The sequence below is a fragment of the Callorhinus ursinus genome, unplaced genomic scaffold (genome assembly GCF_003265705.2).
Source record: "Callorhinus ursinus isolate GAN/ISIS: 27379988/994484 unplaced genomic scaffold, GSC_fseal_2.0 scaffold1, whole genome shotgun sequence".
Classification (NCBI taxonomy): Eukaryota; Metazoa; Chordata; class Mammalia; order Carnivora; family Otariidae; genus Callorhinus; species Callorhinus ursinus.
In genome coordinates this window covers 46,586,978-46,610,761 of record NW_027397063.1, presented here as the reverse complement: position 1 = coordinate 46,610,761, position 23,784 = coordinate 46,586,978, and the positions used below count along the sequence as shown (strand labels likewise).

General features: G+C 41.3%; 1 protein-coding gene across 1 annotated transcript in view; it reads left to right on the top strand.

Moving 5' to 3' along the window:
* Nucleotides 1–22,006, top strand: part of MORC1 (MORC family CW-type zinc finger 1) — a 182,259-nt gene extending 160,253 nt beyond the window's left edge. The window contains exons 25-28 of the mRNA XM_025866329.2: nt 5,176–5,263; nt 6,849–6,902; nt 17,922–18,116; nt 21,268–22,006. Coding sequence (XP_025722114.2) covers nt 5,176–5,263; nt 6,849–6,902; nt 17,922–18,116; nt 21,268–21,411 — 481 coding nt within the window. The 3' untranslated portion in view covers nt 21,412–22,006. The remainder of the gene's footprint in view (nt 1–5,175; nt 5,264–6,848; nt 6,903–17,921; nt 18,117–21,267) is intronic.
* Nucleotides 22,007–23,784: the final 1,778 nt, after the last annotated feature.

Genomic DNA, 23,784 nt, shown 5'->3' with positions numbered 1-23,784 from the left:
AACTGAACACTCTGAAAGCCAAATGTATTAATAAATCAGCTCTTTTTGGTACTGGCTTGCATTTTTTTGTGGTGATTGTTTTACAAAAATATTAAGTGGAAAAAGAATTGTACAGAACACAAAGTTTAACTGGAACACAATGAGCTCCTCATTTATCAATCTTCTCTTTCACCTTTAGCAGCATGTAGTATGTTTTCTCACATTTCACTGATGAAACAGATTTCTTATCTTCTTTGTTATTCTTACCCCCTGTGCTGCGCTATTCTGTATCTGGTCCACGTGTTATTCCTTGTGTAACTAGACTTCACATGTCTCAGGGCATGAGGATTGTGGCTGATTGTGATTGTGTAGAACGTGGAGGGTTGCATGTGCTTTACACTGACCATCCCTCAAGAGATTTGCCTGGCTTGTCACATGATAAAGAGAGTCGATAGAGCCCTTTCCCTCCACATGGTTCACTCTGGACATGACCTCAGCCTTATCCCTTTCCACACTGCCAAAGTAGAGTCTGGCCACTTCTGTTTATGTCATGTTAATGGAATAAATTAATAAAAATAGTAGTTTTCATTGTTCATTTTCGTTACCTGATTATGCTCAGTTTAGTGTTTCCTGACTTATGTTACTTTTTGTTTTATGTGTATTAGTTTATTTAATCCCCAAATATAGTAACATCTTTGAAAACAGATTGGATTTTCCACACCGTGTCTAGCGTATATTAGTAGGTATTCAAAGAATACCTTTTTTTTTTTTTTTAGTAGCCTCCATGCCCAGTATGGAGCCCAGTGCAGGGCTAGAACTCATGACCCTAAGATCAAGACCTGAACTGAGATCAGGAGTCGGATTCTTAACTGACTGAGCCATCCAAGGGCCCCTCAAAGAATACTTTTCATAAAGTTGAGAGGGATTAATGTAAAATGCAGTGAGTAGTATTGCTGGATGTTAAAATATTTTCGGATTATGGGGTATGACTGAGTTGTGTTAAGTCAGAGGTAGATGAGCTAAACTCAGATCCAGACTGTTAAATTGTATTAGATGGTCCTAAAATTAGAGTAGTATTAAATCTCAAGTCACTCTCAATGGTAATGACAATAATAATATGTATTTATTATGCACTTCCTGTGTGCCAGGCACTGTCTTAAGGGCTTTGCATATGTTAACTCACTTAAACCTTTCAACAACCCGATAATTAGATTTTTATTATCCGCATTTTACGGATGAGAAAATTGAGGTTGGTAGAGGTTGAGTAATCTGCCCAGCATTACATAACTCGGGTGGTAGAGCTGGAATTTCAATCCTGACGGTCTCCTAGTCCTTGCTTTGAACTGCTAACCCTCCGATGCCTTGTTTCAGTTCATTGTTGTGTGTGTAGACTTGATAATGAGGCAGACTTCATTTATTTCAACTCCGTAAAAGCCCAAACATGCTTTGTGTTAGCTTAAATTTTAAAAGTATCAAAAATAAGTTTTAAAAAGGAAGTCCCTTGTTACAGGTGGCTGCCAGTTATCGAAGCAAGAAAAAAACCCACAAGAGTAAATACACGAGCAGTTGGGGGTCTGTCAAAAAACGTGATCTGACTCCAGGTTTTACGAAATGAAGCTATGCCATTTCTGTTCATCGTCATCTTTCTCTTTTTTACTGGGTTGGAGAAGAGAGTTTCAAGCTACCTCAAGTAAGAGGCTTGCTCTTTTTCTTAGCCAAGACCAGGCTTGTGAACTTGGTTACTTTTTAAAAAGAGCAGCTGGATGACCAGGTACTTCGGTGTTTTCCTGCTCATGTCTAGAGGGAATGGAGCTGTATTAATGCAAGTGGGAGATTTTTCTTAATAAAAAGCTACTCTGTTGGGAAGGGAGTGGGACTGGAGAGTGAAAAGGAAATGACCCTCAGCCGCAGTGCTTCCAAGCTTGGCCATCACGGATAGAAACAGCGCTGACTCAGGGTTGTAGCTCACCTGGTTGAACTCTTTAAAAAACTTCCAGTTTGGACTTGCAGATCTGGGGATGGATTTTATAGGAATTCAGCTGAGATGGGCATCCTAGCCGAGGACCTCCTATAATCCTGGATGCTAGTAACAGCTCTGGAAGACCTTTAGGCTATTTCTTTCTTAAAGTCTTGAGAAGAGAGACAGAGGAACAAAGACATGTTCCTGATTTTATTATCAAGTCTGAGAGCAGAGCTGTGAGTAGATGCTCCAAGGGAAGAAGGGCTGTTCCTGTGAGACAAGAGTCCTGTTGAGAAGGTGGCATGTGATTCACGAATCCCCCATGTGCACGGTATCCATCTGACTCAGTGGCTACCAGTGAATAGACACCACTTTATTCCTGCAGTTTGGTGCTGAACGCCTCCTGGCACACTCCTGGCAGCACGTTCCCTGGATTAGAGGATCACTACGTCCTAAGGGAAACCTGAAGTTTGTGAGCGGAGGGAGGTTTGATACACCCTCAGGAACAAAAGAAGATACCAGCAAGGGATGCCAGTGAAGAAAGGGACTCAAGACAATACATGAAGGAATTTTCTAAGAGTTCTTAACTACATTCAGACCCTGCTTCTGCCATTTTTGGTGTCTTAGAGTTTCCTAACAGCATCTAAAGGTTTTTCTGAATTAATCTTTCAGGAAAAGGAAGGTCCGTGTGTTTGTGCTTGGAGACCGCAGGAGCTGTATAATTTGTCCTCTGTCTTGTCGGTCTTATGGGACAGAATCCCCGAGGGAAAAGCTAATTAGCAGCAGCTCTGGGGAAGAGAGAGTCAAAGGCAGAAAGCAGAGACCCTGGGGGAGAGAGACAAAGGAGAGTACACCCGCTAGGGCCTGTTGCGGGGGGTGGGGGAGAGGTCCTTAACCATCAGGAAACCAGAGAGTCTCAAAGTAAGAACAACTCCTCAACCAAAGAGTTTCCATAAAGATGACATGAAGTTACATATATCAAGCATAGAGTAGCACTTAGTACACTTCCAGCACTTTATAAAGAGTGGTTGAATGTGACCAGGGGGCTCACTATTGCCAGAAAATACTTGTCCCCAGCATGTAGTGCAGTGGCCGGGAATGCATGCTTCCTGCGCCCCGCCCTCCCGCCCCACAGCTGGCTAACTCCTCCTCCTCCTCTGGGGCTCCCCATCATGCGGAGGGCCCCTCCTCTCCTTGCCCATAGCGCTGCATTCCCATTCTCATCCCAGCATTTATCACACTGTCCTAGAAAAGCTTACTTCCCTGCCTGCATTCCCATGAGGCTGAATTCCATGAAATAAGAACATGTGGGTTCCTAGCATGGGGGCAGATGCCAGGCTCTGGCGGGGGCCACCGGGTAAAAGCTATGTGGTGGTGGGGTTCAGGGAATATCTGGGGGACTATTGGGCTTGAGCGTATTGAGAAAATACAACATGGCAGAAGCTGTAAAAACTTTTATATAAAGTTGTGTTTTATTTTAAAATGGTATCTAGCTTTAGAAATATTAGTATGTTTGTGTGAGAAATTATTTAGACAATAGATGATGTGTGGTGTAAATTCTGATGCAGAGATTGCCAAGGTTGAGAATAATTCAGAACTAATCCAGAACTTTTTTCTCCCCTAGCCTGCCCCTTCACCCTCTCTCAGTCCCAGCCCAGTGCTACCACCACCTAAAATTTGCTTCTCTGGAAGCACCTCCTCAGAAGATGGCTGATACGCTCTAAATCTAAACCCCAAAGCATTTATACCCACCATGACAAGGACTGTTGCTCAGGAGAGGCTCGAACCATGTGTTGGGGGAAGGGAGGCTGGAGTTAGAGAGAGAAGGGGCTGGTTTGTGTAAAAGACCTCTCCCCCCTTCTGCCTCACCAAACCAGCCCTAGCGGTGACCACAGGTCACCATTCCTCGGGACTCCACTTGCAGCTCTGTTCTCCATCCCATCTGATTTCTGCTCATCTCAAATGCCCAGAACTCACTCACCTTCTTACTAACCGGGCAAATAATTCTGAGGAGTGTGAATGTGTGTGTTATATTTGACGTTGTGTAGTGCTGAGGATTTTTAATGTTTGAATTGAATTTCCTTGAAACTATAAATGAATATTAAAACATAATATTCTTAAAAAACTCGGAATATAAATTATGTAAGAAACAGCTATTTTATCTTTTGTGTGCCATATTATTTTACAGTTGAAAAGTTTTGTAAATCCCTTGGATGATATACATGAGGTTCTTAGAACCCTTCAACACAAAAACACTCTATGCACTTTTAAGATAGAGTAACTATAAATTTCTAGATTTCATATTCTCCCAGGAATGAGATATGTATCATCTGGGTGACTAATCCCAGAAAACTGTCACCCTACAAGGGCGGGGCGCTCCTGCCTCTTGGCAAGATGAAGCACCTGTCAGAACGATGGCCAGTCACTGTTTGGAAAGAACAGGGTCCATGTATGATTTCTAAGCGTAGCCGCAGAGCCCCAGATGAAAGGAATTATTCTGGAGAATTGAATTCTTTGGCTTTCTTGGGGGGGGAAGTCAGGAGACAATGTCTTTCCTTCAGAAATTTTGCAATGCTGGGTTTTCTGCAAGGAGAACACTCAAGCAGGTGCAGGGCTTTCCTGGGCTGCTTGATTATGGTTGGGCATTGTGAGCCCGTGCCTGCTTTCTGCCTGCCCGCCTGCTTCCTTCCTTCCTCTCGCTCACTCTTATTTCTTTTCTTTTTTCTCTTCTCTTCTCTTTTTTCTTTTCCTTTCCTTTCTTTCTTTTTCTTTCTCTTTCTCTCTCTCTTTCTCTTTCTTTCTCCCTTCCTTTCCCTTCCTTTCTTTCTACTTTTGTTCTTCCTCTTTCTTCCTTTCTTTTTTAAATAAACTTTTAATTTTAAGATAAGTATCGGTTCACAAGAAGTTGTAAGAAATAATACAGAGAGATGCCCTGTACCCTTTACCTACTTTTACCCGGCGGTAACGCTATCACAGGATGTTGGCGTGGACACAGTCAAGATACAGAACAGTCGCCTCACCCCGAGGATTCCTCCTGTTGCCTCTTTATAGCCACGCCCACGTCCCGTTCCCCAGTCTGTGCTTCTTGGGGAAGACTTTGATGACAGGGGTAAAAACAGTTTGGTGGGCGTGAATGTTCATCTTTGCCAAGACGTTTAACCCGCAGCAGTTCTGACAGGTGAGTGCTCGTCCTTGCTCCCTGTATATCACCATCTCCGCTCTGCTCATATTCCTAGGGAGATTCTTCGGTACTTTTTCCCTAAATATCAGCTACCGTCAGAATTTGGCTACACATCTGTGGAGGAACTTGCAGCAAGTTTTGAGGTAAGCCAGCTTTATTGGAACTTTGAGGGAGTGACAGAATAGCCTGACCTTAATCTTCACTGAAGGTACATTGTAAAGTGTTACCGGGAGGAGGACCTAGAATGGTTTAAGTGAATGAAGATGGGGATCTTTATACCACATGGGTGACTCAGAATGAAAACTGCATTTAAAACCAGTGTGGCCAAGGTTCAGATAAACTTTGGGAAGATCTTACAGACCGAGAACAGAAAGTTGCAGAGATGAAAAGAAACAGGACATGGTCCCTGACTTCCCTCCATGACACCAAAAATAAGAGTTTCTGTTGCTTGGATACATGTTCCTCAACCACCCGTTATGGTGGGCTGAGGTGAGGACTGGGTGGGTCAGCCGTGTCAGGTGCCCAGAGCACTAGTCTTACTAAAATCACTAACACATCACAGGGAATGATGAAGAAAATTCTATTTACCAAACCTCCTTTCAGGGACAGTGCCATATGGGATTAGAAAGAAAACTCTGTTCAGCTACCTGGGCTCATACGGGCTGTCTGCAGGCCTCTAAGTCACTGCAGGCTGTGGTGAGGCTGAGTGAACTGTGCAGGCCTGGGGCTGCCAGAAGGTGCTCCCTGGAGCCCAGAAGAACCTTGGGGTACAGGAGGGTGGGAGGATGCTTTCTCCGCCTTCATGCTCAGCATTGCTTGTGGCGAGTATGGATATACCTGGAAAGGCTGTTAGTGAAAAGAACACCAAATAATTTATTTGGCAGAGGTGACTTATGCTTTAGTCTGATCCTGGGGAGAAACCCTTAATTTTCTAATGGATAATTATTGTTTCTGCTCCCTCGCCTTCTACCCTCACCTCCTCCTCCTCCCCCTCCCCACCCCCCTGCCAGGGTTCCAACTCTGTTACTTCCCTAGGACTGTGTTGTGAGGCCATCAGTGACCTGTAGGCTAACAGGTGCAGTGGTCGCTCTTATCTTACCTGACCTCTGAGAGCCCAACCCACTTGACCAATTTTTTCTTCTTGAACCGCTTTCTTTGTGTCGCCTCCGTGACAACACACTTCCCATTTTCTTGCTTTCCTTCCTCCCGTCTTTTCTGCTGGCAACTCAGTTCCTCCTCTGTCTGGTTTCTAAATGTTGGCACGTCTGAGGGCCCATTGCTGGGCCATTTTCTTCTCTTTGTTCAGGGCTGTTTCCAGGTGACCTAGACAAGTCTGTGACTTTAAATACTATCCCATATGCCTGGAGCTCCCCAGTCTATTTCTGTGGTGTTCCCATTCCAGAGACCCAGACTCCAGCTACCTTCTTGACATTCTCTTGAATAATCTTTGTCATTTACTTTTCCTTCACTTTTTTTTTTTCTTCTGCAATTGTTTAACCATGTTGTTTATTAATTATGTAAACTGCCTTAATCTTTTTTTGGAATAAGGTGAGGTATACTTTAATTAATTTAATTGGACCCAGGCTTAAAAGGCCCCCAGTACCAATGTTGGCCAGTTCTAGGCTTTGATTGGTTTTTTATACTAGATACTTGCACGTTCCAGCTCCACTGTGGACAGCTCATTCTCTAAAAGCTAATATCCTGTCCTGTTACTATTTACAAAAACAGCTGGAGCAATGCCCGGAGCAGACAAACAAAAAGCTGAGAATGTGCTTCAACCAGGTAAGCTTTTTAATGTTTTTTATAAATGTGGTCCTTTATATTCTAAATGATCCCATATTCCAAAGGAGAAATAATACCCATTTCCAAAAGTTAGGTTGGGAAGGAAATCAAATTTGCATTCTCTTATCAAGACTAAGATTAATGGGTAGCATATCAGATGTCACAAAACAACATCTTTTTGAATTTTAAAATGCAAATGTTTCCACAGCAAAAAGCTTATGAGACACTGGAAGTAGACTATATTTGAACAGAATACATGATGCTCGGTGTTTTTAAGAAATAGGTTAAGTCCTTGAGACACTGGACTAAACCAGAAATCGTTTGCAGATTAGAGTTTTTAATTATTTTGGACAGTTTGATATCTCAGGGGGGTTTTGTTTGTTTGTTTGTTTGTTTGTTGTTTTTTAGTATCCTGTCAACAGTTTTTTAAGTTTATGACTTTTCCACTATAAAAGTAGCTATAAAAGCAATACTACTAAAAGTACTTATGCTTACAGCCATCTTCTGGAAAACTAAAAATAACATGCAAACCTATAAAGACTAGGAGGTGCGTGGTGACCCCTGGAATCATGGGAAGCAGAAACAGAAGGAAGGGCACCGCCTCATCTCTTTTGTAGGGAATGGAATAGATTTGGATATTCTTGTTTCATAAGTGGAATAGAACTACGAAGTAAGTTCCCAAAGATATATAACCAGACAAACTTGAGATGAAAATTAGAACCTAAACCAGACTCCTTCTTAGAAAGGCTGCATCACAAAGTATTTGAAGTGTAGGATGTGCCTAAATTTCACAGCCTTGTCGTTATGTTTGCCTCTGATGATTCTGAATGAGTGCCTACTGGACTGTGATAAACAGATGGAAATGAAGGTTTCCCATCACTGTTCAACTGAAGAGCGAGTTTATTTCCTGAATAATGTCCATTGAAAAGGAGTCACTGAACATTTTCAGCCTGAAGACATGCTTGTCCACATTTCCTAACTAGATTACAAGACAGAGTTTTCATTCAATATATTTTTGATCCTATTTCTAGCACTATCTTATTTTCATCCATGAATGTAAAGCAGGGATTGATCAAGGGCCAGTAGAGGTAGACACTAAACTAAACTTTTATATAAGCCAATACCTCATTAACCCTCAAAACACTGGGAGGTAGATGCCACTATCTTTTGTTAGTAATGAGGAACGAGAGAGTCAGCAAGGTAATAGTCCAGTGTTGAGATGCAAGTAAGTAACAGCTTCAGGATTGTAACCCAGACGTGTCCAACTCCATGCTCGTTCTCTGCATCACTGTCTTCCATCTTCCTCTTACCCAGACTGTCCTCCTTCATCCTGTGACAGGGTCTGCCTGTGTAACTTACCATATGTATACCACAGCTTCTCAGCCTTTTGGGTAAAAGAATTATTGTTTACTTACTAGAGACCTTGACGTGGCATGATGAGATGCATATGGGGGGCTGCTGACAGTGGAATGGGGGGGTGCATGGTGGGCAGGTTGTTTAGTGTCCCCACCAGGAATTGTCCCAACTGGAAGTCTGTGGCAGCCAGTTCCAAGAATTACTAGTCAGGCTCCTGGATCTTCCCATAGATCTTCATTTACTGGTTAGGGATCTCTGACTTAAATACTTAACACCATGAAACTTAGAAATTTGTGAGGAATTAGGTTGTCACGCACCTTAGTTTATCCAGGCTTATGTGTGTCTTTCACGTCTGTTCCTAAGTGATATTTTTCTGGTATCTGTATGATCAGTAACGGAGCCAGGTTGTGGCTGGGTTTGGAGACCAGACTGAATAAGGGAAATATTTACGCAAGGTGAACCGTGTTAGCAGAAATGATGAGTAGAATCCTCTTAATGTTTAGGGCAAGTGGGATTCAAAGAATCAAAGCCAGATAAACCGTCAGGAGACCATGACTTCCTGTTGAAACAGAGATGTTGTTGCAAGCAAAATACAGAATCATTGTGAACATGACTTCCCCAACATGAAATTGTTTGGTCATGAGGACTTTATTATTGATTGGTAATTTTAAGTGGATGGTTATAAAAACTATTAAAATCATTTTTTTTTGAAATCCGTGTAGAGGACAGATCTATGCAACTTGATTGAAGCTGCGTACTTTTAATAAAGACAGCTGCATCAAAGCACAGGAGGATCCTTGATAAGTCACAGATGTCTTTGGTCACCTTGCCCTGGTTTCCATAACTACTATTAATAGTAGATGATTTGTGACCACATAGGTGGTCCCATACGACTTTGCCTAAACCACCGTCTTTTATTCTTTCCTCTCACAAACCATCTGCCCCATCCGAAATGGAATTGTTCCAGTCTACCAGACTGGCCGACCTCTGAGCCTTTCCCCATGCTGTCCCCCAGAGCACTCTTGTCTACTCTCCCAGTCTGCAGTTGGGCTCTTGAAATCCTGCCCACCCGATGTTGGGTCTGGTCAATGTCACCTTCCACTTCAAGCCTTCCTCAGTCTGTCCATGTGAACTTAATCTTGACTTTCTGTGTTCTGAGAGAAACTTAAAACTTTTTTTAGCATTAATTAAATTTTCCACCCTGTGTTGTAGTTGTTTCTTGTATTTTATTTTCTCCTTAACTAGATCATAGAATTCTTGAAGTTAGCAATTCTTTCTTATCAAATTCTGTATCCTGCCAGCATTCAATCAGTACCTTTGAATGCATCTAGACCCTACCATTTGTACATTGAATCAAGGTTGATTGTTTCTGCTGTAGTGCCTGCCCACATAAACACTTACATGTCACATACCTATAAGTAGAGTAAAAAATCTATAGATCTTGTAGGCCAGACTTTCTTTGTGCTAACTTGTTAGGATTCTGGAGCTCCAGAGCTGCTAGAACTCTGACTTTTTAAATTCAAGGCACAAAATTAAAATCTCAAATCCTAATTCTGTTCTGAATTAATGGAGTTTGGAAAGAATTCCATTTTTGATCTGCCTCAAATACCTCTACAAGAGTAGGTTTAACCAGCAGAACTAAGCCTCTCATCTTGTTACAATTCTCTACTCCTAATTACAAGGTTAATACAACCAAAAGTCCTTTTACATTGAGCTTTGAAAGTTCTCAAAATTGCTACCTTTTATAGAGACCTCTTGATAATGTTAGCCTGAGAAAGGCAGAAGAATAAATCAGGAAACCGGCTGGTAGTGTTTGAAGGAAATATAGTTTGCTTGGTTACAAAGCTGTGAACTTTGAGAGACTAAGTATGACCTTGAAAATAGTGGGCTATATAAACATCCTTAATGTCATACTGTATGAACAGTGTTGCCTTCTGAACTTTTTATTGAGAAGTAATTCTAGGCACACAGGAAATTACAAAACAGTAGAGAGGTCTCATGTACCTTTCCATTTTTCCCAATGCTTATGTCTTAATTATATAACTATAGTAGAATATCAAAACCACAAAACTGAAGTTGGTGAAATACGTGTCTCATTTTATTCGCATGTGTGGATTTGTGTAACCACCACCAAAACCAGGATCCAGACTCCCACCACCACAGAGATCTTCCGGTTCTCTCCTTTATAGTCACACTGCACACAAACAAGTGCCCCAGCTCCAGGCAACCGCTAATTGGTTCTCCATCTCTATCATTTTGTCATTTCAGTCGTGCTATAGAAATGGAGTCATATAGTATGTGTCAATTTCTGATTGGCTGTATTCACTTAGCATAACGTCCTTCACATCCATTCAAGTGTTATCAATAGTACGTTCCTTTTATTGCTGATAAGGAATAATGTTGTTTTTCAGATTTCTTTTTAATTTTACTTGTCTTGGTTTGTTTTCTTACTACTATTGCTTTTATCAAAAAGTGTTCCTTGGCTTTCATTCAGGTGGCAAAAGCTGTGAAATTCTAGAGCTTTGAATACTAAGAACTCTGTGTGACTGGTGACATCTGAGCTATCTATGACTCTGTCCTCCTTGAATTATTTACCCTACTCTACCTTCTGGCCATGGGGGACAGCACTCCCTGGGGTTGACTAAAGCCGCCACTGGAAGTATCTATGAAGCTTCCTAGAGGAGGTGGTTATTGCCTTAATTGGAAGTCATCAGCTTTTTTTTTTAATTTAAAGATTTCATTTATTTATTTGAGAGAGACAGCATGAGAGGGGGGAGGGTCAGAGGGAGAAGCACACTCCCCGCTGAGCAGGGAGCCCGATGCAGGATTCCCCATTAAAGAGCATTAAGCTACTTAAAGTACATGGATTAATATCAGTAACTTATCCTCCAATTATTTATGCTTTTTTAAAAAAGATTTTTATATATTTATTTATTTGGGGGACAGAGAGAACGAGCAGGGGAAGGAGCAGAAGGAGAGGGAGAAGCAGACTCCCTGCTGAGCCTGGCCCTCACGGACTCCATCCCAGGGTCCTGGGATCATGACCTGAGCCGAAGGCAGATGCTTAACCAACTGAGCCACCCAGATGCGCAGAAGTCATCAACTTCTTGTGGGTTGAATTGAGGATGTTTGAAAGTGGGTATCCCCCAAAGATCTCAGAACATAGCCTGGATTTCAGGTCAGGATTGGCCTGTGTGCTTAAAACCCCTTTGCTGTGAACGCTGCACATCTGCTCTGCTAATTCTCTGCATTTAGTGCCAACAGTGTGGCACACATGGGAAATACAGGGGGTGAACAAAACCAGTGCTTTTTTACATTGGGGTTACGTTCTAGAGGAAAGACAGATAACAGACCATAATGTAACATCACATAATGATAGCTACTAAACACGTAAATAAACATAAAATAATTGTGCAGGGCCTGGGGGTAGACTGTGACGGTGCATGTTGGGGAAGGCGCAGCCTATTTCAGAGCAAGCGGTACCTGAGCCATGTTTTAGCACAGACCTGAGGCAAGCAGTAAGCCTTGTGGAGGTTGGGCTTGAACTCACTGAACAGAGAAAGCAGCAAGGGTGAAGGGCCTGAGGCAGGAATGAGCTTGGTGTTTTCCTGGAAGAATGAGGCCCACAACTCAGGGAAATAAGGTAAGAACTGGCAGAGGCAGGCCAAGGATTTCAGCATCGCATTAATTCTTGGTGTCCCCACACAAGTGTCCAGGCAGTTTGAGACTCTAAAAATCTAAGATTTCTTTCATGGCAATCCACAAATCTCACCATTAAGTCTCACCTTTAATGGAATACATTGTGTGTGTGGGTATATGTGTTTGTGAATACACACATATTGGCAAGTGTTTGCCACTCTGGAAGGGTATTTGGGTCCCTGCTCTCAAATACTCCTCTTTTTTTAAAAAAATTTATTATATTATGTTAATCACCATACATTATATCATTAGTTTTTGATGCTGTTATAGATCCATGATTCATTGTTTGCATATAACACCCAGTGCTCCATTCAATATGTGCCCTCTTTAATACCCATCACGAGGCTAACCCATCCCCCAACCCCCACCCCTCCAGAACCCTCAGTTTGTTTCTCAGAGTCCATAGTCTCTCATGGTTTGTCTTCCCCTCCAATTCCCCCCCGTTCATTTTCCCCTTCCTACTATCTTCTTCTTTTTTTTAACATATAATGTATTATTTGTTTCAGAGGTACAGGTCTGTGATTCAACAGTCTTACAAATTCACAGCGTTCACCATAGCACATACCCTCCCCAATGTCTATCACCCAGCCACCCTATCCCTCCCACCCCCCACCACTCCAGCAACCCTCAGTTTGTTTCCTGAGATTAAGAATTCCTCATATCAGTGAGATCATATGATACTTGTCTTTCTCTGATTGACGTATTTCGCTTAGCATAATACCCTCCAGTTCCATCCATGTCATTGCAAATAACAGGATTTCATTCCTTTTGATGGCTGCATAATATTCTGTTGTATATATATACCACCTCTTCTTTATCCATTCATCTGTCGATGGACATCTTGGCTCTTTCCACAGTTTGGCTATTGTGGACATTGCTGCTATAAACATCGGGGTGCACATACCCCTTTGGATCACTACATTTGTATCTTTGGGGTAAATACCCTGTAGTGTAGTTGCTGGGCCATAGGGTAGCTCTATTTTCAACTTTTTGAAGAACCTCCATACTGTTTTCCAGAGTGGCTGCACCAGCTTGCATTTCCACCAACAGTGTAGGAGGGTTCCCCTTTCTCCACATCCCTGCCAACATCTGTCATTTCCTGACTTGTTAATTTTAGCCATTCTGACTAGTGTGAGGTGGTGTCTCATTGAGGTTTTGATTTGGATTTCCCTGATACTGAGATGCTGAGCACTTTTTCATGTGTCTGTTGGCCATTTGGATGTCTTCTTTGGAAAAATGTCCGTTCCTGTCTTCTGCCCATTTCTTAATTGGATTATTTGTTCTTTGGGTGTTGAGTTTGGTAAGTTCTTTATAGATTTTGGATACTAGCCCTTTAGCTGATATGTCATTTGCAAATATCTTCTCCCATTCTGTCAGTTGTCTTTTGGTTTTGTTCACTGTTTCCTTTGCTGTGCAAAAACTTTTTATCTTGATGAAGTCCCAATAGTTCATTTTTGCCCTTGCTTCCCTTGCCTTTGGCAATGTTTCTAGGAGGAAGTTGCTGTGGCTGGGGTCGAAGAGGTTGCTGCTTGTGTTCTCCTTTAGGATTTTGATGGACTCCTATTTCACATTTAGGCCTTTCAACCATTCTGAGTCTATTTTTAAAGTGTGTGGTGTAAGGAAATGGTCCAGTTTCATTCTTCTGCATGTGGCTGTCCCATTTTCCCAACACCATTTGTTGAAGAGACTGTCTTTTTGCCATCGGACATTCTTTCCTGCTTTGTCGAAGATGAGTTGACCATAGAGTTGAGGGTCCATTTCTGGGCTCTCTATTCTGTTCCATTGATCTATGTGTCAGTTTTTGTGCCAGTACCATACTGTCTTGATGATGACAGCTTTGTAATAGAGCTGGAAGTCCAGAATTGTGATGCCGCCAGCTTTGCTTTTCTTTTTCAACATTTCTCTGGCTATTTGGGGTCTTTTCTGGTTCCATACAAATTTTGGGATTATTTGTTCCATTTCTTTGAAAAAAGTGGATGGTATTTTGATAAGGATTGCCTTAAATGTGTACATTGCTCTAGGTAGCATTGACATCTTCACAATATTTGTTCTTCCAATCCATGAGCATGGAACATTTTTCCATTTCTTTGTGTCTTTCTCAATTTCTTTCATGAGTATTTTATAGTTTTCTGAATACAGATTCTTTGCCTCTTTGGTTAGATTTATTCCTAGGTATCTTACGGTTTTGGGTGCAGTTGTAAATGAGATCAACTCCTTAATTTCTCTTTCTTCTCTCTTGTTGTTGGTGTATAGGAATGCCACTGATTTCTGTGCATTGATTTTATATCCTGCCACTTGACTGAATTCCTGTATGAGTTCTAGCAGTTTTGGGGTGGAGTCTTTTGGGTTTTCCACATAAAGTAGCATATCATCTGCAAAGAGTGAGAGTTTGACTTCTTCTTTGCCGATTTGGATGCCTTTGATTTCTTTTTGTTGTCTGATTGCTGTGGCTAGGACTTCTAATAGTATGTTGAATAGCAGTGGTGATAGTGGACATCCCTGCCATTTTCCTGACCTTAGCGGGAAAGCTCTCCATTTTTCCCCATTGAGAATGATATTCACTGTGGGTTTTTCATAGATGGCTTTTATGATATTGAGGTATGTACCCTCTATCCCTATACTCTGAAGAGTTTTGATCAAGAAAGGATGCTGTACTTTGTCAAATGCTTTTTCTGCATCTATTGGGAGGATCATATGGTTCTTGTTCTTTCTTTTATTAATGTATTGTATCACATTGATTGATTTGTGGATGTTGAGCCAACCTTGCAGCCCAGGAATAAATCCCATTTGGTTGTGGTGAATAATCCTTTCAATGTACTGTTGGATCCTATTGGCTAGTATTTTGGTGAGAATTTTTGCATCCATGTTCATCAGGGATATTGATCTGTAATTCTCCTTTTTGATGGGGTCTTTGGTTTTGGGATCAAGGTAGTGGTGGCCTCATAAAACCAGTTTGGAAGTTTTCCTTCCATTTCTATTTTTTGGAACAGTTTCAGAAGAATAGGTACTAATTCTTCTTTAAGTGTTTGGTAGAATTCCCCTGGGAAGCCATCTGGCCCTGGGCTCTTGTTTGTTGGGAGATTTTTGATGACTGCTTCAATTTCCTTAGTGGTTATAGGTCTGTTCAGGTTTTCCATTTCTTCCTGGTTCAGTTTTGGTAGTTGATACATCTCTAGGAATGCATCCATTTCTTCCAGAGTATCTAATTTGTTGGCATAGTGTTGCTCATAATATGTTCTTCTGGTTGTTTGTATTTCTTTGGTGTTGGTTGTGATCTCTCCTCTTTCATTCATGATTTTATTTATTTGGGTCATTTCTCTTTTCTTTTTGATCAGTCTGGCCAGGGGTTTATCAATCTTATTAATTCTTTCAAAGAACCAGCTCCTAGTTTCGTTGATCTGTTGTTCTACTGTTCTTTTGGTTTCTATTTCATTGATTTCTGCTCTGCTCTTTATTATTTCTCTTCTCCTGCTGGGTTTAGGCTTTCTTTGCTGTTCTTTCTCCAGCTCCTTTAGGTGTAGGGTTAGGTTGTGTATTTGAGACCTTTCTTGTTTCTGGAGAAAGGCTTGTATTGCTATATACTTTCCTCTTAGGACTGCCTTTGCTGCATCCCAAAGATTTTGAACAGTTGTGTTTTCATTTTCATTTGTTTCCATGAATTTTTTTAATTCTTCTTTAATTTCCTGGTTGACCCATTCATTCTTTAGTAGGATGCTCTTTAGCCTCCATGTATCTGAGTTCTTTCCCACTTTCCTCTTGTGATTGAGTTCTAGTTTCAAAGCATTGTGGTCCGAAAATACGCAGGGAATGATCCCAATCTTTTGGTACTGGTTGAGACCTGATTTGTGACCTAGGATGTGATCTATTCTGGAGAATGTTCCATGGGCACTAGAGAAGAATGTGTATTCTGTTGCTTTGGGATGGAATGTTCTGAATATATCTGCGAAGTCCATTTGGTCCAGTGTGTCATTTAAAGTCTTTATTTCCTTGTTGATCTTTTGCTTAGATGATCTGTCCCTTTCAGTGAGGAGGGTGTTAAAGTCCCCTACTATTATTGTATTGTTGTTGATGTGTTTCTTTGCTTTTCTTATTAATTGGCTTATATAATTGGCTGCTCCCATGTTAGGGGCATAGATATTTACAATTGTTAGATCTTCTTGTTGGATAGACCCTTTAGGTATGATATAGTGTCCTTCCTCATCTCTTATTATAGTCTTTGGTTTAAAATCTAATTTGTCTGATATAAGGATTGCCACCCCAGCTTTCTTTTGGTGTCCATTAGCATGGTAAATGGTTTTCCACCCCCTGACTTTCAATCTGGAGCTGTCTTGGGTCTAAAATGAGTCTCTTGCAGACAGCATATCGATGGGTCTTGTTTTTTATCTGATACCCTGTATCTTTTGATTGGGGCATTTAGCCCATTTACATTCAGGGTCCAATTACTCCTCTTAATTAATAACACATGAAAAGCATAAATAAGGGCTCATGGGTGGCTCAGTCAGTGAAGCGTCTGCCCTCAGCTCAGATCATGACATCAGGGTCCTGCAATCGAGTCCGTGAGGGCCAGGCTCAGCAGGAAGTCTGCTTTTCCCTCATCCTCTGCTCCTACCCCTGCTCGTTCTTTCTCTCCCTCAAATAAATAAATATATAAAAATATTTTTAAAAAAAGCATAAATAATTGGAGGATAAGGTACTGATATTAATCCAATAAAGTCAAGTACTTTAAGTAGCTTAATGCTTTTTAATGGGGAATTCGTACCTTCTCTCAACTCTAAAAATATCTGTGCCTTGCTTGGGGGCACCTTGCACCTTCTCCCATAAGACACAATATTTGCATACTTATATTATCTCATTCTATAGACTGGAAGCTTCTTGAGGCCAAGGACTGGATCTTCTGTATCTTCTTGTCACCTATAACAAAATTCAGTGCCTTGAATTTAGGAGGTGGTTAGTGAATGTTAAATGGAATTCAGTATATTTAGAGGTTTTTGTTTGTTTGTTTAAAGGATTTTATAGAAAGAGGAGAAATGGATGTTTAAATGGGCTGATAAGGACAGTGTCTGGGAGGGGTCTGTAGGTATTAGTGAATATGGTGATGGGGGGAGCAAGGGTAGACCCAGAAGACAAAGGAGACCATCTTACAGTTTTCCTGGCAGCCCAGTCATATCAGAACACAACAATCTCCTTATTTCAGAAACCTTCATACGTGTATCAAAACAGGATTTGCTCTGTATCTCTTTTCTCAGAATATCCCCCGGCCCTCTCCAAATGTTGACACAAGCGATTCATGTCATTTTGAAATTGGAGGGTTTGGCTTCTCCATTCCCTCTTTTACTCTGTGAGTGCCTTGGTCACAACATGAACTCGTGGGAAACAACCAAGACTCGAATTAGCAAGGGTCACGTGTATGTCAACAGCCATATTCTTTGCATCAGGACAAGGGACCCAAAGAAAGTGACAGGACGGGAATTCCTCTGACTGTAGCTTCTGTGCTTTTCAGATACTACAGACATGAGTTCTAAATAACACACCATCATCTGCCAGCAAAGCCCTGCGTGGCCTGCCATTCTGTCATTGCCTGTGAGTTCTGGTGCTGTGGAGAGGGGGTCACTACCAGCCACCCCCTTTGTGCCTTTTACACTCTGACATCACTGGTGGGCAGACAAATCCAACCACGACTGGATTCTTTTTCCATTTCAAAGTGAGGGTCTCCAAGCTCACCGTGGTGTGCTTCTCCCATCCTCATAGTTACTGGAGTATCAGATGTTTTTCCTGGTCTTTCTTCCTCTTCCATCAGATTGCAGGTTCCTTCAGGGTGTCTCCGTGTCTTAAATTTCATACACAGGTGTAGAGTCGACACTTGGTACATATGTGCAGAACTGGAATATGAAATCACTTTCTGATATTAGGGGGAAAAGTAATACTTGAAAAATATACTAAAACTGTTTTTAAAAACATTCCCAGATCCAGAATGTTTACATGGTCCAATATGAAAGAGAACTAAAGAGAAAAATGCAGTCCATTATCTATGATACAAATCAGAGAGGAGTGGTTAATGAAATATCTCTGGGACAATGTGAAGAAAAAAGAAAAATTACTGAAGATAAACTGAATAATCTTCGGGTAAAACTGGCCGCACTATTGCAGAAACTCCAGCTGGTAAGTGACAAAATTTGGAGTAGTAGGAATGTACTTTGTGGAGAGAGCACTAAGCTAGGTCATCCACCTGCTGGCTTCGGTCAGGTCATTTAACATAGCCCTGCTCTCCCTATAAGGATATTGAAATCGTAAATAAATGAACTTTGAAAGTACACATGAGAACATTTTTAAAAGGTCTGTTATTCTCTCTCACAAAAATCAGAACTTTTGCTTGTGCTGTTGGTAGAGTTTGATCAACCCTGTCTCCTCAACAGTGTATTTCCAGTAGGAAATTTTTTCTAATTTTGTCAGTCAACAAAGCATTTTAATTTTTATCTCAATACATAATTAAAAATGGGCTCTTCTAGTCTTTGAGGCGAGGTTAGCGAGGTCAGGAAACATTGTGTAAGTATGCTGTTCATCTTGTTTGGATGGACGAACGCATACAGAACAGGCCTCCTGTGATGGATTGAGCTAATGAGGGAAAGTCCATCTTCTTTCTACAGCATGTAGAAATGCTGGATATAATCCATAAAAAATTAAAATATGTATAGCCATGGTTGAAGAGTCTTTCCGTAGATGCTAGAAATAAATGGAGAAATCAACAGTGAGCCTAGGAAGCACGTGGTATTTTGTACTCAGACGCAGGCCCTGAGTCTGGGACAGGAGACAGGGCCTTCCTGGGCCATACAAGGTGAGAGGGCAGGAGCTGAGTGCCCCATGGAGAGTCCTGACTGAGTGGAGGGTTACCTTGCCCAAGCAAGGGAGTTAGGGAGAGACCAGGAAACATGCACACATCAGGATAGTGCGTGATGAGCATGGGCTTTGAAGCCAAGCCACCTGGGTTCCAGTCGACTGGCTGTGAACATTTCAAGGTAAATCCATTTCTCCTTCACAAAATATACGTCTTTTGGGTTCTTTGGGATTTCTTTTATATTATTAAGTACAAAATGAAACTCAGAAAATATTTTTGCTTAATTTAAGTATACAGCAAAAATGATACCACCCTCCCCCTGCCTTAGGTGGCCTAGGCAACAGCTCTTGTGGTTCTTGTGGCTGTCAAGGGTGGCAAATGCTTTTATGTGTGAAAGGTCTGATACAGAGCTTGGCACCATGGTACAGTTTCAGCGATGATGGTTGTTCTACTAACAAAAACTCGAGAGACCAAAGAAATTCTGTATCATAAAAATCGAATACTACTCCATATCAAAGTTCATAAAAATTATTGGTTTTTGGGTATTAAGGAGGGCACGTATTGAATGGAGCACTGGGTATTATATGCAAACAATGAATCATGGAACACTACATTAAGAACTAGTGATGTAATGTATGGTGACTAACATAACATAATAAAATAAAATTTAAAAAAATTATTGGTTTTCATAATAGCACATCTAAGTATGGCTAGGAGAAAAACATGAAAGAATAATGATTTGCTCTTCCTTCTATGCCAAACCCCTGGGTTTCCTGCACAGTAGCCAGAGAAATTCTACTAATTTGTTTTATTCACAAAGTTTGGTAAGGAGGCAAGGGGGCTTTAGCCCATAGAGTATACCTAGTATCATTGGAGAGGTACTCAAAGGACTCCTTGCCCAAATAGATTTACTCTCATCCTTGACTTCAAATTTCAATTTCCACTGCCTCTGATCGCCAGAGCAACTGCACTGGTGTAGAGCAGAGATGAGAAATGAGGGGGACCCAAAGCAGATGGACCGAGCAGGCCCATGCAGAGGCTGGGGACAGAACCAGCCGGAAGTCCTTAGAAGGAAGTCTGGTTTGCCAGGCACAGAGCAGAGTCAAAGGATTAGACTCAACTGAGCAGATGGAAAGCTGTCAGTGTCAGAAGGGGTCACACAGGGCATTCATTGCTCAGGGCCAGTGAGTGTTTGAAAATCTAGGTGAACATGACTATCAGGTGAGCTTGTCTGTAGGTACAGGGCCCCAGTCACAAAGCTGGGACTCAGTACAGTCCAGCCTTGTCTGAGGCCTAGGGCAGAGGGAGCCGAGCAGAAGCACAGTTGATGGAACCGGGTGAGCGATGGAGAAGCTAGGATGGTGGTGCCACTGACTGGGAACAACATAAAACTGGAATTGTTTCTGAAAGGTCCTTTCTCAAAATTCTCTTATCCATCAGCCCAGGTTGGAGAGCAGGTTAAGCCCATGGCTGGGCTTGAGGGAGTGAGATTTAATTCTGTAAAGAGGGAGCATTTGTCCAGCTGTTCCTGGACAAAGCAGCCCAGGGAAGGAGAGTATGAAATTGCCCAAATAGAGAACTGGGGGAAAGGAGAGAAAAGGAGACAGAGGAGGGCGGCAAGCCAAGGGTTGGGGGTAAAGATGCTGCAGAGGAAGAGAAATGGCAGAGAAATCAAAATCTGCCTACTCATCTGTTTTGCCTAGAAGGCTAAAGAATAATGAACTTTTATTTTAAAGAATTTCTTTATTTGAGTGAGAGAGAGAGCACAAGGAGGGGTGGGGAGCAAAGGGAGACAGAGAGGAGACTCCCCACTGAGCAGGGAGCCCGACATGGGACTCGATCCCAGAACCCTGGGAACCTGACCTGAGCTGAAAGCAGCCATTTAACCTTCCGAGCCCCCCAGGCACTCCAGATGCATGAACTTTTAAAATGGGAGACGAGTGACGCCTGGGTGGCTCAGTTGACGAAGCATCTGCCTTCAGCTCAGGTCATGATCCCAGGGTCCTGGGATCCAGCCCCGCATCCTGCTCCCTGCTCAGTGGGGAGCCTGCTTCTCCCTCTGCCTCTGCCCCTCCCCCTGCCTGTGCTCACTCTCTCTCTCTGACAAATAAATAAAATCTTCAAAAGAATAAAAAAATAAAATTTAAAAAAATGGGGAGACGAGAGTCTATTACAGAGAAGGACAAGGTGGAGGCGGAGTGGCTTTAGGAATATGACAAGTAATTAAATAGATGGAAAGCCAGTTGAGTCTAATCTCTACTAAGGAAGAAAAAGAAATGACCCAAGTTCCTAACTGCTTGTGTGCACAAAATGAGGTTAAAGGTGAAAATATTTTAAAAGATGAAAGGCATTGTTCTAGGGCAAGGTGGGTTTTGCTGCTGCAGGAACCGTAAGGAGGACTGTTCTGAGGCCACCCATATTACAGGGGTGCAGCCTGCAGCTTCTTGGCCTGCTCTGATTGTTGATTCTCTTTTCCAGGGTAGTCCAGCAGGAGACCAGGAGCAGATTGACAGGTATTTAGAAGCTTTGCTTAAAGAAGATAATCCCCTTTTCCGGAATGCTTTAAATAAAGTGACTACAGATGTGGGACACGGTCTCCCTTTAGAAAAAAGCGGAAAGTAATTCTCAGAATTAGAAGTCAGAAAAGATATTCCCTTTCAAAATGTTAATAAGACAAAGAAAGATTCTTTTCAAAACATATTTCCTTTTGTACTCTGTTATTGTACGGTTTGTCCTGTTTAATCCTAAGAACATTGTGTACTTTAGAAATAGAGACTGATTTACAATGTGCACATTTGCAGTCGGTTCCCTAACTCTTCCTGTTATTTCAGACACTGTTCTAGAGTTCTCCAATTCCCACGTGAGCTACTAAGAAAGAAATGTCAGTTAGGCTTAAATTCTGTTTTCACTTAAAAGACTATAAAAACTAGAAAACAGTGGTTTTCAAAATCAGTGTACAAAGGGTACAGAATCACCTCCTCTTAAAACTTATGTTGAAACAGAAAGACACTATGTCCATGACAGCCAGTACTTGGTAAAGCAGAAAATATAAATCCTCAAAAACTATAAGATACAATTTATATAATAATCCTATTGTTGAGTTGTAGTACAAGTACATGTCTTCTAAGGACCATGTGAACACATACTACACATACGTAAGAGTTGTTTTTGTATTTTCCTTGCTAACAGATTATTTTCATTTGTTTAGAAATAACTGCCATTTTGGAAAAAAGCAATAAAACATTTAATGTTGGTGGAATTGTAGAATTTTAATTTTACGTACATACATACAGTACAAAATTCAGAACGTGTGAAGTGGGGTATGGTGGAGAGTCTGCACCCCATCCTTGTCTTGGACACTTAACTACTCCTCCCTAGCGGTGTGCTTTTACTAGTTACTTATGAATCCATCCAAAAACAATCAATGTCCATAAAACCATATAAGTCCTTATACAGGTATAAATACAAATGTAATGGCATCCAAGATTTTGTTGCTTTTTACAGTTAATATACCTTTAAGATCATTCCATGTCAGGCTCAGTACATGGAGAGTCTCTCATTATCTTTCCCTGCTCCTTATTATTCGATTCTGTGGACATACTAGAATTTATTTAATTATTCTCTTACCGATGATCCCTTAGATTTTTTCCCATTCTTTTGGGTTTATATGCACAGGTCTCTGTAAATATGTTTATTTCACACACGTGCAGGTATATGTTAAATAAATCTCAGAAGATGAATTGCTGGGTCAGAGGGCATGTATGTTTTATTATTAATAGATAGTGCCCAGTAGTACTCCATAAAAATTTTATTAATATACATTCCCACAGCAACATGAGTGCCTGTTTCCTCACACCTTCACCTACCCAGTGAATTATCAAACTTTTTTTTATGTTGCTGACCCAAGTAGGTAAAAAGTGGTATATCCTTGTAGCTTTAATGTATATTTCTTATGCTATGTGTAAGATTGAGCATCTTTTCATGTTTAAAATTCATTTGAATTTTTAAATTTGGCTTTTTTTCCATTTTTCTATTTGGTGTTTTGTTTTTTTTTAAGATTTTGTTTATTTGAGAGAGAGAGAAAGCGTGCATGAGTGAAGGTGGGGTGCAGAGGGAGAGGGCAGGGTATTCAGTGCTGGGCTCGATCCCAGGACCCTGGGATCATGACCTGAGCTGAAGGCAGATGCTTAACGACTGAGCCACCCAGATGACCCGGTGGTAAGTATTTTCTTACTGATTTGTAGGAACTATTTTTATGTTAGGGAAATTATCTTTTTTATATTATATGTGTTATGGCTATTTTCTCCTAATTTTTTAAAATTTTATTATGTTAATCACCATACATTACATCATTAGTTTTTGATGTAGTGTTCCATGATTCATTGTTTTCATGTAACACCCAGTGCTCCATTCAGTACATGCCCTCCTTAATACCCATCACCAGGCTAATCCATCCCCCCACCCCCCCTCCCTTCTAAAATGCTGTTTGTTTCTCAGAATCCGTAGTCTCTCATGGTTTGTCTCCCCCTCCAATTTCCCCCCCTTCATTTTACCCTTCCTACTATCTTCTTTTTTTTTTTAACATACAATGTATTATTTGTTTCAGAGGTACAGGTCTGTGATTCAACAGTCTTACACAATTCACAGCGCTCACCGTAGCACATATCTTCCCCAATGTCTATCACCCAGCCCCCCATCCCTCCCTCCCCCCACCACTCCAGCCACCCTCAGTTTGTTTCCTGAGATTAAGAATTCCTCATATCTGTGAGATCATATGATACATGTCTTCCTCTGATTGACTTATTTCTCTTAGTATAATACCCTCCAGTTCCATCCACATCATTTCAAATGGCAAGATTTCATTCCTTTTGATGACTGCATAATATTCCATTGTATATATATATACCACATCTTCTTTATCCATTCATCTGTCGATGGACATCTTGGCTCTTTCCATGGTTTGGTTATTGTGGACATTGCTGCTATAAACATCAG